The sequence below is a fragment of the Ranitomeya variabilis genome, chromosome 1, assembly GCF_051348905.1.
Source record: "Ranitomeya variabilis isolate aRanVar5 chromosome 1, aRanVar5.hap1, whole genome shotgun sequence".
Lineage (NCBI taxonomy): Eukaryota > Metazoa > Chordata > Amphibia > Anura > Dendrobatidae > Ranitomeya > Ranitomeya variabilis.
The window spans coordinates 326714262-326733679 of NC_135232.1; the positions used below are offsets into that span (position 1 = coordinate 326714262).

General features: G+C 41.0%; 1 protein-coding gene across 1 annotated transcript; it reads right to left on the reverse strand.

The window, feature by feature from the left end:
• Positions 1-3505: 3505 nt before the first annotated feature.
• On the reverse strand, positions 3506-18016 carry LOC143795328 (olfactory receptor 10G7-like). Its single transcript, XM_077281007.1, has 2 exons — positions 17494-18016; positions 3506-4479 (listed from the first exon to the last, which is right to left on the reverse strand). Exons 1-2 carry the CDS (start codon positions 18014-18016, stop codon positions 3506-3508), a joined length of 1497 nt encoding a protein of 498 aa, XP_077137122.1.
• Between the last annotated feature and the right edge of the window lie 1402 nt (positions 18017-19418).

The following is a 19418-nucleotide window of genomic DNA, read 5'->3' on the forward strand; positions in this document are numbered from 1 at the left end:
GAAACGCGTTGCTTGTTGACCATCGTGTCCCCAATTTAAAAAAAAAAATTCAATGAAATAAAGATTGTATTTAAAATTTTACCAGAACCTGGAGCTTTTCCTCTTTGTTTAGTATAAATAGTGTATCATATTTGTTTACAGATTTTTTTTCATTCAATTTCAATCATATTTTATGCTTTTATTTTATACTTATTTTTAGACAACTTGGTAGATTGCATTATTATTATTTAGCATTATGTTTTTACATCCTGCAAAACATGTAGAATAGGCTGCATGCAAGTTATCCTGACTTGTCTGAGAGATATCGGTTTGCTACACAGGTAAAAGTTACTGACTGATAACTATTAATGGCCGTTTAACCTCAACAATGACGTAAACATTTGTATTATTGCTCATAAAAACATGTTACTTTTTCCCACACTCCTATTTCTCAACCAGTGTTAGACCTCATGCTGCTAAGCCAATTTTGAACCACCATTTGGTTATTTCTGATTATTGATGCTCTGCAGAAAAAGGCTTCAAATTCTAAATATGGATTGACTTTATTAGACAGTGTGTTCACTTAAAACATATTTACACATGGACACATGTAAGGGGTGACAGAGACTGGTATATGCCCCCATCCCTTTAAGCACATCCCGGTTGAAGCTGGTACTAAATGATGTATGTTCAATGTGTATATACCTACTGTTGTGTTTGGTAACACGAATATGTTCCTCATGCTACCATTTGCATTTTGTAAATAGGGAAAGTGCAGTATGTTAGTTAGGACACTAGATGGGGACACATTAACACACAATAGTATACATTTGTAGTGCGATAGGAACTAGTTAATATAGGAGGGGCCACTGTGGGTAAGATAGCATGCATTTCCTGAATTGAGGGAAAAAGCCAGGGAGCTGAAACAGCTCAGGAGGGGCCAGAGAGCCCAGACAAACTTGGAGGTCCCTAGGCCTGGGGCAACACAGTGGGCCCCGAAACATTTAAGTGACAGAACCCATCCATCGAGGGCCCAGTGGGACAGAAGTACAGCCTAGCAGCAGTGTGACTGCAGTGGTGGAGTGGAGGCTACAGTGAAGGTGAAGGCAGTATGGTGACACAGGTGGCTCATCATGTGGCAGCTCACCGCATGGACTGATGTCCTCAGATCCATGCAAAACAGATGAGGGAACTCCTAGGTGCAGTGGGTCTGAAAAGGGAGGACGCTGCATTACTGCAAGAGGCGGTAGGACCCTGGCATGTACTGAAGGCCGTAGGAAGAAGTGCATGGAAAATGGAGAATGAGGACTGCTTGGAACCCTATGCTGATGTTGTATTTAATAAGGATGTGCTGTGAAGAGAAAAAGGTAAAGTTATCTGTTTAAAGTTGAATGTGAACTCTGTTTCTTTTTGTGCAACAACACCAGCAGCAGAGCTCCAGCTGCTCAGATGGGACCCTGAAGTTGAAGATGATGTAGCAGAAGGTACGCAAAAAAGTGGGCATTGTTTACATGTTGGGGGAGGCCAGGGCGTGTGTAACCAGATAGTCTCAGACACGAGTACGGCCCTGGCCCTCCCTCACACACAATCAACATGAGTATTACATTACCAATTTAGAAGATTTTATGAAATCATATTGTGCATTTTCTTACAATGTGAGACCATTATTTGAAGAGGTAGGCCACTTCCAACATTTCTCTAATGTCGGGACCTACAGAGATCCTAATGATTATAGGTGTCCATGTGCAGTACCACTCTATTGTTTGGCTCAGTTCCAAAGACAATAAATTGAAAAGTAGTTCAAATACCTGACCACTTCTCCATTCAAACAGTGGAAACAAAACCCTCTGAATCAGTAGGGCTTCTGGTAAATAATATATTTATTACCTATCGTGTGAAAAGATGAGCAAAATTGGTTGGCAGCTATTTACATTCAAAGACAATAAACTATGCACAGCTAGTCCTGCTCTTAACTGAGAAGTGGATTGGGTTCCAGTCTAGGCAATCCTCAGTGAGTAATGCCTCTACTTCTCAGGTGAGATTAGGACTATATATTCTAAGTCTGTGTTTGCAGTTTCTGAATGAAAACAGCAGCTAACTCCTTTGCTAACAGTGGAGCAATACAGTAAACTTTGTGGGAAAATGAAAAATACATTATATCGGAAACTTGTAAAACTCTTACTATATAAATACAGGAAACCCCTAAACGTTTTCTAAGGTAGACTGATTCTTAAAATGATTTTACCACTATGACAAATGATAGAATATCTCTAGCACTGAGTTTTTCTGAAAATAAGAGAGAATCCTATTTTTTTTTTCTCTGAAAGATGGGTTAGGGTTTATTTCAGGAGATGCCTTATTTTTTATAAATGAACAACAATTTACATTTGTTTTTGGAGAAAAAAAATCAACATTTATTCAAATAGAGTCATGTACACACACACACACACACAGACAGACACACACACACACAGACACACACATATCTAACCACACTCACTGCACATACACATGTATATAGAAACACACTTCAAATGCGGTACAAATATAACAGCCTGTCTCCTCTTTAGTTTCTCTAGACGTCTGGATTTAAAGGATCTTTGGTGACCTCATGGTCACATGAATGTGATGTCACCAAAAGTCTTTAAGCAGTCTTAACTTTGGAATAGAAACGCTGGGGAGTGGGATCCCTGGGAAAATTCCCAATTATCCCACCTCCTGTCTAATGCTGATTTTGAATGTAACTAGGGCTTATTTTTAGAGTAGGACTTGTAATTCAAGCATACTGCAAAAATCCTGTAAAATCATTCTAAGGTAGGTCTTTTTTTTGGTTAAACAATTGCATACAACACATGCCATCACATCCTACTCAGCAAAGATCTGACTGCCAGGACCCCAACCATAATTAAAAGGAAATGTGCTGCGTTTCCTGGATTTCTGGTGTATAGTAATACTAATAAAAAGTCATCAATTCTTCCAATGTATTTATAAGTGGGAATACAGAGTAAAGTTAGGTCATTAACAAACATGTCATGCCATGGCATATATTAGTGATATTACGCAATAGCAAATCAAGCAGTATTTTTTAGGCCACGTGCACACGTTGCGGAAAGTGGTGCAGATTTTTCCAGACTGATTTTGGTAAATCTGCAGGTAAACAGCACTGTGGATTACCTGCAGAATTACCGTGGATTTACCGTAATTTTTTTGCGGATTTCGTGTGGATTCCACCTGTGGTTTTACACCTGCGGATTCCTATTATGGAGCAGGTGCAAATCCCTGCGGAATACACACAAAGAATTGACATGCTGCGGAATAAACAACGGTACGTTTCCGTGCTTTTTTTTTCGCAGCATGTGCACTGCGGATTTTGTTTTTCATAGGTTTACATGGTATTGTAATCAGGTAAAACTGCTGCAAATCCGTAGCGGCCAATCTGCTGCGGATCCGCAGCAAAATCCGCAACTTGTGCTCATACCCTTAGGGTTATTTGGTTACAGAACACTTGGAAAGTGTAAAGTATGGATTAAATGGTGATGCAATCACAGTTGACAAGAATTATTAATCTAGCTTGTGACCACATTTTATTTAGAGATGTCTTCACGTCTTTATTTCTCAAAGAGTAAATGATGGGATTTAACATTGGGGTTACAAGAGTATAGAACACAGCTATAGATTCTTCCATCACAAAGTCCATAGAGTTGGGACTCAAATAAATGAAGACAATAGGTCCATAGAAGAAAAACACAGAAATCATGTGTGATGCGCATGTGGAGAACGTTTTACGTCTGCCTTCAGAACTTTTTATGTTCATGATCGATCTTACTATATTGGCATATGATATTAAAATCAAGATGAAGCAAATGAAGGCAACAGCTCCAATATTAGTTATTATTATTGCTCTGTTCACAGTGGTGTCTGCACATGCTAGATTTAGCAAAGGGATTACATCACAAAAAAAGTAGTCAATCCTATTGGGCCCACAAAAAGGGAGACGAAAAGTTAATGTAGTATGTATCATGGAGTGAAGACATCCAGTAATCCAAATCCCAGCAGAAAACTGTTTGCACAGCTTCAAGTTCATGAAGTTAGGATAATGTAATGGCCGACAAATGGCCAAAAAACGATCGTACGCCATGACAGTATAAAGAAAACACTCTGTGCTTCCAAAAAAGTGGAAGAAATACAACTGACAAATGCATCCTTGGAAAGAGATGATTGTTTCTTCTTGTACAAAGTTTGTCAACATTTTGGGCAATGTGACTGTGGACAACCAGATGTCTAAAAAAGAGAGATTAAGAAGAAAGAGGTACATAGGTTTGTGGAGGCGAGAATCTCCTTTTATAACAGTAATTAGGAGTACATTCCCCAGAAGAGTACACAAGTATATAGCAGAAAATAACAAGAAAAGTGGAGTTTTCATAACTGCAGCATGTGGAAGACCAATGAGGACAAACTCTTTCACTGAGGAATAGTTCAAATAGCTCATGTCTTTTTTATCTAAAAATAAAAAATATGATTATTCATGAAATACTGAGATATCATTCTATAAACTAAATCATGATTGCCATCATTTCTTGATCAGCTTTAATATAACATCCAGTAGAGCCCCCATCTGATTTTCTGAGGCTTTGAGGGAGGTGGCAACCGTCCGTGATCTATACTTGTGCTTCTCAATCTTTCTGAAATATCCACAGAACCAATATACATATATTAAGACATATTTAGTTTGTGTGAGTTGCCACTCTAGTATTCTATAGTCAGGTGTTTAAAGTTGTCGATTAAGTCCTAGTGTAAAAGTAAGCAATCTTTAGCACTCCGACCGCTGTTAAACTACTGTACAACTACCAGCATCAGTGTTGTCACTTGAAGATCAAGAACACAATGCAAAATCTCCAACAGGGCCGCCAACTATCACAGGCCTTTAATAGCAATAGTTTTTCATATAAGTCAAAGGGACCTTTTGGGACCCTTAGCCTGCAGTGTCTGGGTGCGATTACCACAAATGTATCTATACTAATTGCATACCTAACCAGCATTTCTTGATATCCACTTGCTGTCAGGATATGTTGGAAGCTGTATTTTCAACAACTGGTTGCTGATCTCTGTCTTAGGGCTCATATTCACATGCGAGAAATTCGGATGAGTCTCGCACGTCAATATTCGGCACTGCACCCGGCACTCGGATGGGAGCATGCGGCCGCATAGCAATACATGCAGCCACACGCTCCGCTCCTGAGTGCTGGGTGCAGTGCCGGGTATTGATGTGCGAGACTCATCCGAGTTTCTCGCATGTGAATATGAGCCCTTGGGTATTCTTTTGGCTTCATTTACTGAAATAACTAAAGGACAATTTATATCATATAAAGATAAAGTGTTCATGATTAATAATTTAGTCTAGGACTTGTTCAAAAAAGGTAAAAAAAGAATCTTTAGGATGACAAATCTTGCTTCTTCCCGCTATACTTACCATTACAGGTAAATCCTGTATACGGTGTGAAAATCTTTTCATAAAGAATATTTTTCTGCAGTTAAATACATACATTCCAGTAAAAATGTCATATTTGTTATGTGCACTGTTGTACTGTATACTCTTTGAAGCAACACATGCATTGATCGCTAGAAATATTGATGCTAAAATGAAAAAAAAATATGCAAACAAGCGAGAATATATAGAGAGTAGCAAGTAACTCACCGCAAACAATATTGTTGCCTTCCACTGTGTTTTCCTTATGTGTATCAAGGAGATCTACTTGGGGATTTGTATGTTTTATGCCCACAGGAAACAAATTCCCTGTGCTGTTATTTTCTTGCAATTATAACATTTGTGGCTTGTTTATGTACTATTAGGATATACCCATAAAGAATAATACGGGTGTTGTGTATCCACTGGAAAATTATACAACCTGAAAAGATGATGCACAACTAAATTAGAGGTAATCATTTTTATTTGGTTAGAAATCACATTTTGATGCAAAATCCAGTAATGTGGACCCCGCATACAACCTGGTGTTTATATTAGAGGAGTCGATTGCAAACAGCTGACGCCGGTTATTAGATATGCCATGCATGATATAACCAATGTCACATCCAGCCCACAGGACGCGTCTCCAAGAAACACATCACATGGGTGGAAGTGACGGCGGTGTGCATTCCATGTTGGAATGAAAAGTATGTCTGGGATCATAAGAGTTCCAGGTAAGGGTATGTATCCACGGTCTGAAAGCTCTGCGCTTTGGACGCAGTGGATACCTTGCACCACCCAGAGTGCCGCCCCCTGTTGTACGCGCGGTGATTCCAGATGTGTTTAATTAACACATCCGGAATCACCGCATCCTACAGATAGACTGTGTTATTTATCTTGCAGAGTCTGAGCATCTCCGCAAGATAAATAAACATGCTGCAGTCTGGAAAGACGCGCCGCATGTCCGGTTACGCAGGGATGCCGGATGCAGCCCTGCACACACAGTGGAGACGGGATTCCATAAAATCCCCTCCACTATGCTGTAACATCTGGACACTGCGGATTGGATGCTGTTGCTGTACGCAGCGTCTAATCCACAGCAAATTCTGAACGTTTCCTGACTGTGAAAGCATAGCCTTAGACCGGAGTGCGCCTGTGTGAAGCGGATCATATAACAGACATGGTGAGCGTACAAGGTGAATGGCAGAGAGTGAGAGTGCAACTCTATGCCCTGGAACCTAGGGCACGTTAAGTGAAAAGTGTAACATGCACAATAAGTAATGAAGGGTGAAACCATGATAATAAGTAATGAAATAACGGAAAAGAGATTTTGATAATGTGATGTGAAACCATAAGATGTATGATGGTGAAACATGGATGCATAAATATAAATATATATGTGAACACATGCTGCTAATGGCTAAACATATAAAGAGTAGAACAGTTTATTAAGATGTGTAAATATAAAATATATGAAAATTTAATTAAAACACCCTGCAAAGACCAAATATTAAGGATTATTATAGAAAATAACTGCATGATTAGTAACATACATTAACAAATATAATAAACATTAAACTGATTCATCAAAGGTGAAAGATCTACAATGAAAAACAAAGAAAAACTAATCAGAATAATAAAATAAAAGGGGAAATATATTAAAAGGCTAAAAATACTCATAATGATCAGAAAAATGAATAAAATACAATAAAAAACCACAATAGAAAGCTAGTTAGAGAAAAGGGCTTCATTCAAGCCTTTATATGACAAAGTATATAAAATGGTGATCCATCTGGCTTCTTTTTGTGTCAAGCACTTTTTCCAATCACCCCCACATATATCTATATTTGTTTTGCAATGCCAATAACCTGAAGTAAAGTGAAGTAAAGTCTTCATTTCTGCAGTATTGGTTGTTTCTATCATAAACATTTTTTTATTGGGTTTTATTTTAACATATATAACAGGGTACAGACAGAGGTATACTGTATATCTAAATTATAAAGCGCTACATAGTCGTCCTTCAGAAAATCAAGTCCTATGATGGGAAAAAGAAGACAAAAAAAAAAAAAGAGCAATAACTTATAATGTGCTTGTCTTCTCCCCAGTAAGTATTATGGTTTCTTCTTTAGAAACTCTGTGCCTTAATACAATCAGCATTAAAAACGATAACATGTCTATAAATACTAATCTGTCAAATTTTAAACAATGTAAATATGAAGAGAAACATATAGAGAAAGGTAGAAGAAAGAAGGAGGTAAAGAAGGAGGGAATGGGGGATCCTCTACAAGAAAAGGTAATGTTGATTTCAACGGTTAAGTCCTTTCGGTTCATGAGACTAGCAAGTGAACCATTACTTCTAGATAAGAAGTGACCTACTTTCTTTTACGAATAGCTTAAAACATCATCTGTTTTATGAATTTGACTATTGACTCAACAATTTCAGGCATTCGTCATTATATCTGAATAATTTCCATGGGTCCCAGGTTACTGTAAATTTGTCTTGTGTGAAATTTGTGTAAGCTATTATTTCTTCTATATAATATAACTGGTCAACCTTATGTATCCAGTCTGACAGAGTCGGACAGGTTTGGGACATCCAGTGTAAAGGGATGAGTAATTTAGCAGCAGCTATAAGTAAAGTAGGGATTTATATTTGGATTGCAAGATATCACCAGACCAGTTTAGAAAGATGAATTTTGGTGGCAGAGATTTTGAGAACTTACATATTTTAGATGTAATTTTCAAAACGCTTTTCCTAAACATCTGGATTCTATCGCATGACCACTACATGATGAAAATGTCAGAGCCACTGCCTTGCCCAAAACAAAAATAGTGAAAAAAATATAGTATATACAAGATACCTTTAGGGTTAGAAGTCTGTGTGCACAACACGCCCCGACGCGCATTTCGGTAAGATTTCCTTCGTCGGGGCGCGTTGTGCACACGGACTTCTAACCCTAAAGGTATCCTGTATATACTATATTTTTTTCACTATTTTTGTTTTGGGCAAGGCAGTGGCCCTGACATTTTCATCAGCCCTGATACTTATGCCTGATTGATGTGAACACCTTTTTGATTGCTGTGGCACTTATGCACTTTAACTATTGGTGCACTTTATTATTATCTACGTGTATGCCAATTTTATATGCACTTGTGTATATTTTAAACAAAATATTTTGTTATTTATAATTTTTTAACATCATATTGGATGTTTCTCACTGTTCTTTGTTCACCTCCTTTTACCATATTTTTTTACGTTTTTTAGTATCAGGTCTCCTTTTAACATTATATTGTGGGTTACCATTTTTTCTTTTTATTCATTACCAATACTATTATATGTCTTATAGTGCACATCCTTTCTTTTTTTCATTTATTTTTTATCATGTTATGTAATTTGACCATCTGCTATCAAAATAAAGATGAATATATGCATATCTGAGCCTAGTATTTCTCCCTCTTTTAGTCCTTGTTCTTGGGTTTTGGTTTTACTCTATGCACTGAGTGGGTTCCACTCACCTTTACCACACACTCTACATACCTCTCTTGAAATATATATATATTTTATTATATTTATTATATGCATTATATGTATGTGTATATATATATATATATATATATATATATATATATACTGTACACCATATTTTTCACTCTCTGGGTATTAGTATATTAGTGTGTGGTATTCTAATTTTTCAGTACTTCATGATAGTGGTAAAATTTCCTTGATATTACCTGCGTTTATTTGTGAAAAAGATGGAAATTTGGTGAAAATTTAGAAAATTTTGCAATCCATTCTAAAAACTGCACCCCTCAAGGTGCTCAAAACCACATTCAAGAAGTTTATTAACCCTTCAGGTGTTTCACAGGAATTTTTGGAATGTTTAAATAAAAATGAACATTTTACTTTTTTTCACAAAAAATGTACTTCAGCTCCAATTTGTTTTATTTTACCAAGGGTAACAGGAGAAAATGGACCGCAAAAGTTGTTGTACAATTTGTCCTGAGTGCGCCGATACCCCATATGTGGAGGTAAACCACTGTTTGGGTGCATGGCAGAGCTCGGAAGCAAAGGAGCGCCATTTGACTTTTCAATGCAAAATTGACTGGAATTGAGATGGGACGCCATGTTGCGTTTGGAGAGCCCCTGATGTGTCTAAACATTGAAACCCCCCACAAGTGACACCATTTTGGAAAGCAGACCCCCTATGGAACTTATCTAGATGTGTGGTGAGCACTTTGACCCATTAAGTGATTCACAGAAGTGTATAATGCAGAGCCCAAAAAATAAAAAATCATATTTTTTCACAAAAATGATCTTTTTGTCCCCAATTTTTTTATTTTCCCAAGGGTAAGAGAAGAAATTGGACCCCAAAAGTTGTTGTACAATTTGTCTTGAGTACGTTGATACCAGATATGTGGGGGTAAACCACTGTTTGTGTGCATGGGAGAGCTTGTAAGGGAAGGAGCGCCGTTTGACTTTTCAATGCAAAATTGACTGGAATTGAGATGGAATGCCATGTTGCGTTTGGAGAGCCACTGATGTGCATAAACATTGAAACCCCCCACAAGTGACACCATTTTCGAAGGAAAACCCCTAAGGAACTCATCTAGATGTGTTGTGAGAGCTTTGAACCCCCAAGTGTTTCACTACAGTTTATAACGCAGAGCCGTGAAAATTAAAATTATTATTTTTTCCCCACAAAAATTGTTTTTTAGCCCCCAGTTTTGTATTTTCCCAAGGGTAACATGAGAAATTGGATCCAAAAGTTGTTGTCCAATTTGTGCTGAGTACGCTGATACCCCATATGTGGGGGGAACCACCGTTTGGGTGCATGGAAGAGCTTGGAAGGGAAGGAGCACCATTTGGAATGCAGACTTATATGGAATGGTCTGCAGGCATCAAATTGCGTTTGCAGAGCCGCTAATGTACCTAAACAGTAGAAACCCCCCACAAGTGACCCCATATTGAAAACTGGACCCCCCAAGGAACTTATCTAGATGTTTTGTGAGAACTTTGAACCCACAAGTGTTTCACTACAGTTTATAACGCAGAGCCGTGAAAATGAAAAATTTTTTCCACAAAAATTATTTTTTAGCCCCCAGTTTTGTATTTTCCCAAGGGTAACAGGAGAAATTGGACCCCAAAAGTTGTTTTCCAGTGTGTCTTGAATACTCTGACACCCCATATGTTGGGGTAAACCCCTGTTTGGGTGCACGGGAGAGCTCGGAAGGGAAAGAGCACTGTTTTACTTTTTCAACGCAGAATTGGCTGGAATTGAGATCGGACGCCATGTCGCGTTTGGAGAACCCCTGATGTGCCTAAACAGTGGAAACCCCCCAATTATAACTGAAACCCAAATCAAAACACACCCCTAACCCTAATCCCAATGGTAACCCTAACCACACCCCTAACCCTGACACACCCCTAACCCTAATCCCAACCCTATTCCCAACCGTAAATGTAATCCTAACCCTAACTTTATCCCCAACCCTAACTGTAGCCTTAACCCTAGCCCTATCCCTAGCCCTAACCCTAACCCTAGCCCTAACCCTAGCCCTAACCCTAACCCTAACCCTAGCCCTAATAGCCCTAACCCTAGTCCCAACCCTAACCCTAGCCCTAACCCTAACCCTAACCCTAGCCCTAGCCCTAACCCTAGCCCTAACCCTAACCCTAGCCTTAATGGGAAAATAGAAATAAGTACATTTTTTTTAATTTTTTTATTTTTCCCTAACTAAGGGGGTGATGAAGGGGGGTTTGATTTACTTTTATAGCAGATTATTTTAGCAGATTTTTATGATTGGCAGCCTTCACACACTAAAAGACGCTTTTTATTGCAAAAAATATTTTTTGCGTTACCACATTTTGAGAGCTACAATTTTTCCATATTTTGGTCCACACAGTCATGTGAAATCTTGTTTTTTGTGGGACGAGTTGACGTTTTTATTGGTAACATTTTCGGGCACGTGACATTTTTTGATCGCTTTTTATCCTGATTTTTGTGAGGCAGAATGACCAAAAACCAAAGACCAAATTTTGCTATTCATGAATTTCTTTTTGGGGGGGCAATTATACCATTCCGCATTTGGTAAAATGGATAAAGCAGTTTTATTCTTCAGGTCAGTATGGTTACAGCGATACCATATTTATATTTTTTTAATGTTTTGGTGCTTTTATACGATAAAAACTATTTTATAGAAAAAATAATTATTTTTGCATCGCTTTATTCTGAGGACTATAACTTTTTTATTTTTTTGCTGATGGTGCTGTTTGGTGGCTCGTTTTTTGCAGGACAAGATGACGTTTTCAGCGGTACCATGGTTATTTATATCCGTCTTTTTGATCGCGTGTTATTCCAATTTTTGTTTGGCGGTATGATAATAAAGCGTTGTTTTTTGTCTCATTTTTTTACGGTGTTCACTGAAGGGGTTAACTAGTGGGACAGTTTTATAGGTCGGGTCGTTACGGACGCGGCAATACTAAATATGTGTACTTTTATTGTTTTTTTTATTTACATAAAGAAATGTATTTATGGGAACAATATATATACAGTGGGGCAAAAAAGTATTTAGTCAGTCAGCAATAGTGCAAGTTCCACCACTTAAAAAGATGAGAAGCGTCTGTAATTTACATCATAGGTAGACCTCAACTATGGGAGACAAACTGAGAAAAAAAAATCCAGAAAATCACATTGTCTGTTTTTTTATCATTTTATTTGCATTTTATGGTGGAAAATAAGTATTTGGTCAGAAACAAACAATCAAGATTTCTGGCTCTCACAGACCTGTAACTTCTTCTTTAAGAGTCTCCTCTTTCCTCCACTCATTACCTGTAGTAATGGCACCTGTTTAAACTTGTTATCAGTATAAAAAGACACCTGTGCACACCCTCAAACAGTCTGACTCCAAACTCCACTATGGTGAAGACCAAAGAGCTGTCAAAGGACACCAGAAACAAAATTGTAGCCCTGCACCAGGCTGGGAAGACTGAATCTGCAATAGCCAACCAGCTTGGAGTGAAGGAATCAACAGTGGGAGCAATAATTAGAAAATGGAAGACATACAAGACCACTGATAATCTCCCTCGATCTGGGGCTCCACGCAAAATCCCACCCCGTGGGGTCAGAATGATCACAAGAACGGTGAGCAAAAATCCCAGAACCACGTGGGGGGACCTAGTGAATGAACTGCAGAGAGCTGGGACCAATGTAACAAGGCCTACCATAAGTAACACACTACGCCACCATGGACTCAGATCCTGCAGTGCCAGACGTGTCCCACTGCTTAAGCCAGTACATGTCCGGGCCCGTCTGAAGTTTGCTAGAGAGCATTTGGATGATCCAGAGGAGTTTTGGGAGAATGTCCTATGGTCTGATGAAACCAAACTGGAACTGTTTGGTAGAAACACAACTTGTCGTGTTTGGAGGAAAAAGAATACTGAGTTGCATCCATCAAACACCATACCTACTGTAAAGCATGGTGGTGGAAACATCATGCTTTGGGGCTGTTTCTCTGCAAAGGGGCCAGGACGACTGATCCGGGTACATGAAAGAATGAATGGGGCCATGTTTCGTGAGATTTTGAGTGCAAACCTCCTTCCATCAGCAAGGGCATTGAAGATGAAACGTGGCTGGGTCTTTCAACATGACAGTGATCCAAAGCACACCGCCAGGGCAATGAAGGAGTGGCTTCGTAAGAAGCATTTCAAGGTCCTGGAGTGGCCTAGCCAGTCTCCAGATCTCAACCCTATAGAAAACCTTTGGAGGGAGTTGAAAGTCCATGTTGCCAAGCGAAAAGCCAAAAACATCACTGCTCTAGAGGAGATCTGCATGGAGGAATAGGCCAACATACCAACAACAGTGTGTGGCAACCTTGTGAAGACTTACAGAAAACGTTTGACCTCTGTCATTGCCAACAAAGGATAGATTACAAAGTATTGAGATGAAATTTTGTTTCTGACCAAATACTTATTTTCCACCATAAAATGCAAATAAAATGATAAAAAAACAGACAATGTTATTTTCTGGATTTTTTTTTCTCAGTTTGTCTCCCATAGTTGAGGTCTACCTATGATGTAAATTACAGACGCCTCTCATCTTTTTAAGTGGTGGAACTTGCACTATTGCTGACTGACTAAATACTTTTTTGCCCCACTGTATATATTTTTTTTTAGGAATTTTTTTTAATTTTTTTTACACATGTGAATATTTTTTTTTACACTATAACATTCCCCCAGGGGGGGCATCATGTTATAGTGTAAGATCGCTGAACCGACACTTTGCTGTGCACTGTGTCAGATCAGCGATCTGACGTGCACTCCTGCAGGCTTACCAGTGCTTGCTCTGAGCAGGCGCTGGTAGGCCACCTTCCTGCAGGACCTGGATGCAGCCCCACGGCCATTTTGTATCCGGGGCCTGCAGGAAGGAGGAGGTAGGAGACCCTCGGAGCAACGCGATCACATCGCGTTGCTCCGGGGCTCTCAGGGAAGCAGGCAGGGAGCCCCGTCCTTCCCTATACCGCTGGAACACTGCGATCATGTTTGATCACAGTGTGTCGGGGGTTAATGTGCCGGGGGCAGTCCGTGACCACTCCTGGCACATAGTGCCGGATGTCAGCTGTGATAGTCAGCTGACACCCGGCCGCGATTGGCCGTGCTCCCCCCGTGAGCGCAGCCGATCGCTATGGTGTACTATCCCATCGGTGGGCATACGGGCCCACCCCACCTAGATGGGATAGTATGTCCAATGTCAGAAAGGGGTTAAATCACCTCCTAAAATTAAAGCTCCCTCCACAAACTGGCCAACCTCTTTCATTGTTTTAGAGAACCAAATATCTTGTTTAATATTAGGGGCTAGTGTTGAGCATTCCAATACCGCAAGTATCGTTTATCGGCCGATACTTGGCGGTATCGGAATTCCGATACCGAGATCCGATACTTTTGTTGTATCGGGAATCGGTATTCGGATCAATATAATGTGTAAAATAAAGAATTAAAATAAAAAATATTGATATACTCACCTCTCCGACGCAGCCTGCACCTTACCGAGGGAACCGGCAGCCTTCTTTGCTTAAAATGCGCGCGTTTACTGCCTTCCGTGACGTCACGGCTTGTGATTGGTCGCGTGCCACCCATGTGACCGCGAGGCGACCAATCACAACAAGCCGTGACGTAATTTCAGGTCCTGAATGCCTAATTCTAGGCATTCAGGATTTGAAAATTACGTCACGGCTTGTGATTGGTCGCGTTGCGGTCACATGGGCGACGCGACCAATCACAAGCCGTGACGTCACGGGAGGCAGTAAACGCGCGCATTTTAAAATTACGTCACGGCTTCTGATTGGTCGCGTGCCGCCCATGTGACCGCGACGCGACCAATCACAAGCCGTGACGTAATTTTCAGGTCCTGAATGCCTAATCTAGGCATTCAGGACCTGAAAATTACGTCACGGCTTGTTGTGATTGGTCGCGTCGCGGTCACATGGGCGGCACGCGACCAATCACAAGCCGTGATGTCACGGAAGGCAGTAAACGCGCGCATTTTAAGCAAAGAAGACTGCCGGTTCCCTCGGTAAGGTGCAGGCTGCGTCGGAGAGGTGAGTATATCAACATTTTTTATTTTAATTCTTTATTTTACACATTAATATGGATCCCAGGGCCTGAAGGAGAGTTTCCTCTCCTTCAGACCCTGGGAACCATCAGGGATACCGTCCGATACTTGAGTCCCATTGACTTGTATTGGTATCGGGTATCGGTATCGGATTACATCCGATACTTTGCCGGTATCGGCCGATACTTTCCGATACCGATACTTTCAAGTATCGGACGGTATCGCTCAACACTATTAGGGGCATAAATATTCCCTGTCGTTACTAGCTTGTGTGCAATTTTCCCTTCAACAAAGATATAGCTACTCTCCTTATCCTTGAGCATATCCAGGTATTGGAATGGTGTGCGCTTGGAAATTGCAATTGCAACTCCTCTAGACTTCCTAGAGGTTGAGAATGAGTGATGCCAGGTGTTGTAGTAATGCCTCTCTAGATTTGGGGCTTTTTCCTGAATGAAGTGTGTCTCTTGCAATAATATGATATCTGTACCCAGTTTTTTCATGTATGCCAGTACCTGGGCTCTTTTAATTGGTGCATTCAGTCCTCTTACATTGTATAAAGCTATAGTCGTTTCTTGTATTCGGTCAGCCATATCAAGTCATAGTAGAACTGGGTCTCAGGCCTCTTTGTTGGACATATGCAGCGCCCCAGAGTCCTGGTCGTTGCAGTACTGCTGCTCCGCCACTAAGGGGAGTGGTGGTACGTCTGATTGCACTAAAGGAGTTCATCTGAGCAGGTAACACTCACACTACACTTCACACTCCGGCCACCAGGGGGAGTGGTTCTATCTAGTAGGCCACTCCTCACACTCTGGTAAAACTGGGGGTTGGACAGGAAGACAGGGAGAAGTAACTGGGAAGAGCTAGAGAGAGGACCTGTCAGGAATGGGATCCTGGCAGACTCCTAAGAGCAGAACAACCAAGTGAGCAACGGGAATACAGTATAGAGGCGATAGGACCAGAAGGAGTCGTGCTGTAAGATCGAGGCAACATCCTTCTGAGGCGCAAACAGTCGGTGGCCGGAACGCCGAGCAAGTAAGAGACTACAAGCATTACTTCAAACCATGGCCGGACAGCCAATTACAGGTTGGCTGTCTCACTTAAACACCTAAGCAGACAACGGAGGCAGCTGTGGGAGAGGGGCGACTCTAGGGTCCCGGAAGAACTCCAGGCCTACCCTGTCATACGGGTGCGTCCTAACCATATCACCTGGGGGACGGAGAGAACGAACATCAGAGACAGACACAGCAGTTGTGAGGACTATCCCGGGGTGCTCAGCAGGGAAGGACTACAACACACAGGCGCTAGAAGGTAGACACTAATTCCCACCTGCAAAGGGAACTCCTGATGTGCCTTTGGACCGGCCGGTCTCAGACAGCCCTGTTAACAGTGCTCCGGATTGAGCACCTCGAAGCCTTCAGTAAAGAGGTAAAGAGACTGTAACCTGGTGTCCTCGTTATTTACTGCAACCTGCACTGCATCACGACTTCACCACCATCTACACCTTTCATTGTACGCCCCTCGGCAGGGTCACGGACGGGGCCTAGCCACCGTGACAACCCCAGAGCAGAGACTCAGAGGCCCGGTACCGGGTACCCCTCGGCCCTGCGGCGGTGGGGGCGACACACATACCGCCGATGGATGTAGAGTAGGTAAGTGGGGTGGGTAAAAGGTGAGAAAGTAAGAAAAAGATTAACATATTAACAACAGTATAGGCTTTTCGCCCCAGCACTAATATTTTAACAATTTGTCTATTAGAGGTATACCCAACAGGGAACACATAAATTCAAACAATATAGTCTAACTTATTCCACTTATGAGCAGGCTAATCAATTATAACTGCTTTAACATATTGCCATGTATGCAGGGAAAGAGATAGAAAAATAAAGAGAAGAATCTTGAATCACATAACAATCAAACATATCTCCTTTAAAGTTCAATTGTTGGTGAGACGTTGATATCCCACTTGTCTCTTCTTGGATTTTTGTCCTCTGGAATTGCCTGCTTTCTTCCAAGTTTCCTGCGGCGGGAGGTCAGGGAAATGGAGGTAAGAGTGAACCGATCTCAGATCTGGTATTGGATCTAATTGAATATCGAGGTCCCCACAGACTTTTTCAATGTCTGCTGATGTCTTAACTGAATATCTTCTTCCGTTAGCTGTAATGAGTAACCCGAATGGGAACAACCATCAAAATAGGAAGTGTCTTTTTTTAAGTATGTCTCTGAAGGGTTTTAATAAATATTGTTTGGTTAAAGTTGAAGGGGCAAGGTCTTGAAAAATGCGGATTGCATAGCCTTTATAGTTTAACGTTTCCAATGTTCTTGCCTTTTATTTCATACGAAAGTCTAAAATTCTACAAATGATTTCTCTTGGTAGATCCATTGGTGCAGGTTTGGGTTTCAGTGCCCTATGTGCTCTCTCCAAAATCAACATTTTCCCTTCACCTGGGTCAAGCATAGATAGGAATATATTAGTTAGTATTGCTGTTACATCTTCCTGATCAGTCGCTTTGGGTATGCCTTGGATTCTGAGGTTATTCCTCCTGTTTCTGTTTTCCACGTCTTCTAATGTCGTATACAAAGTATTGATATGATCTTCATGGAGATGAAAGCCTGTTGTTAGTTCACCGGCATAAGCTGTCAATATGGACTGTGATTCCTCTAGTTCCTCCACCCTATTACCTATATGTTGAATGTCTTTCTTGATAGCTGAGAGATCTTTTGCTAGAGGGGCCAAGGCAGAAGACAAGATGTTTTTAATAAAGCTTCTAGAGATGGGTTTGTCTGAGTGTTCAAGGTCAGAGGATTCCACTTCCATTTCTCCAAATTCTGATTCTTCATGGAGGTCTTTAGGGTTTAGTGGTTCTTGTATAGAATTTCCTTGTTTAGTGATAACTTTTTCCATCTTTTTATTTGATGGTGTCTCGTTATGGATGTTCACTCCGGGCACACATCTTATGTTAACCATATTCCTTCTTCTCTGTTGTCACCTTGTATCTCTTTCACCACTAGATGGAGTTCTTACATCATTGTTCCTTCAAGTGTTTTAGCAGTTTAAGTAATATATATATTTCAGTATATAGGGCCTCAAAATCACAGTGGTGAATTATGCATGTGGCTTTGGGATCCTTTAGGTTCAGTGAAATTAAAGTTTAAACATCACTAGTGGGTATTATGTGTCCTCTTAAATCATTGCAGTAGACATAGGAGGGTTTAGAACTTTCAGTGGCTCCTTTAATGTATAGGAGCTTCAATTGCCCTAAGTATTTCGAAACCGGTGTTCTGTTTGAGAGTAACTCTCCGTGAAGGTATACTTAGTCTGAGGTGTATACCTCTCCTTTGCTACTACTTATTTATAAGTTTCTCTCATAAAGGAAGTGTGTTACTGGCTATGAAGCTTCTGTTTACTACCCCCTCCTTTCTCAAGGGCTAAAAAGTCTTGCAGTTTTGGGGTCTAGATTGCCTCCCAGCCTTCTCGTTATGCTCCAGTTGTGGACCTCTCAGAGCGTGCTCCCACCTCAGACTGCACTGCACTGACGGTAGTTCAGCTGTCTCTCTCCTCCGTTTCAAACTCCCCCCGCTGTCTCACTCCGGTCCGAGAGTAAACCAGGTCCACCGCTGCAGGGGCGTCTGTGCGCGATGTGTGTGGCAGTTCGGGAAGGGAGGATGCCGAGTCGCGCGATGTCGAAGCCTCGTGTTCCAGAGGCCCAGATGTCACCTTCTCCAAGCGGTCTTCTCGGCTCAGGTACCTTTTCCAGTCGCTTCCCGGCAGCTCTCCGTTAGCCGTTGGAGGTCCGCTGAAGGTAATAGGGATAGGCCTCACCAGGCCTCGTGCGTCTCCTCGGATCCCGCCGCTCCTCCGACTGGTGGTGGTTTAGTCCGCCTTGAAGTAAAAATGCAGTCTCTGGAGCAGTTAAGTTAAGCCTCTAATAAGGCTAGATGGTCTTAACAGCCTCTGGAGCCCTTTTCTTTATACTCCAGAGGTTGGATGGGGTGGATTGCTTCAAATGAAGCAGGAGCCCGGCTGCGTGCATCCTGATCCTTCGGCGGCCATTTTGGGTCTCAGTATTGGTTGTTTCTATTGCTGCTTTAATATTCAAAACATGTTCTCTTTTTCTCCTACACAGTCCCACATATAGCTTGTTGCAAGATCATTTAGCACTATAAATTACTCATTTAGTCATTTTGCATGCGATGTTGTGAGTAATTTTATAAAATTTAGAGTTTGATGAGTTTGTAATTGATTTTGTTGTCTCAGTGTTTGGGTATGCTACATATTACCCACAGGGTCTCTATTCCCAAGTTGGTCCCTTAAACTAAAAAATGGTCTTTTTTGGGATTAGCAAAAGTGCTTTTGACTGGTATGTCCT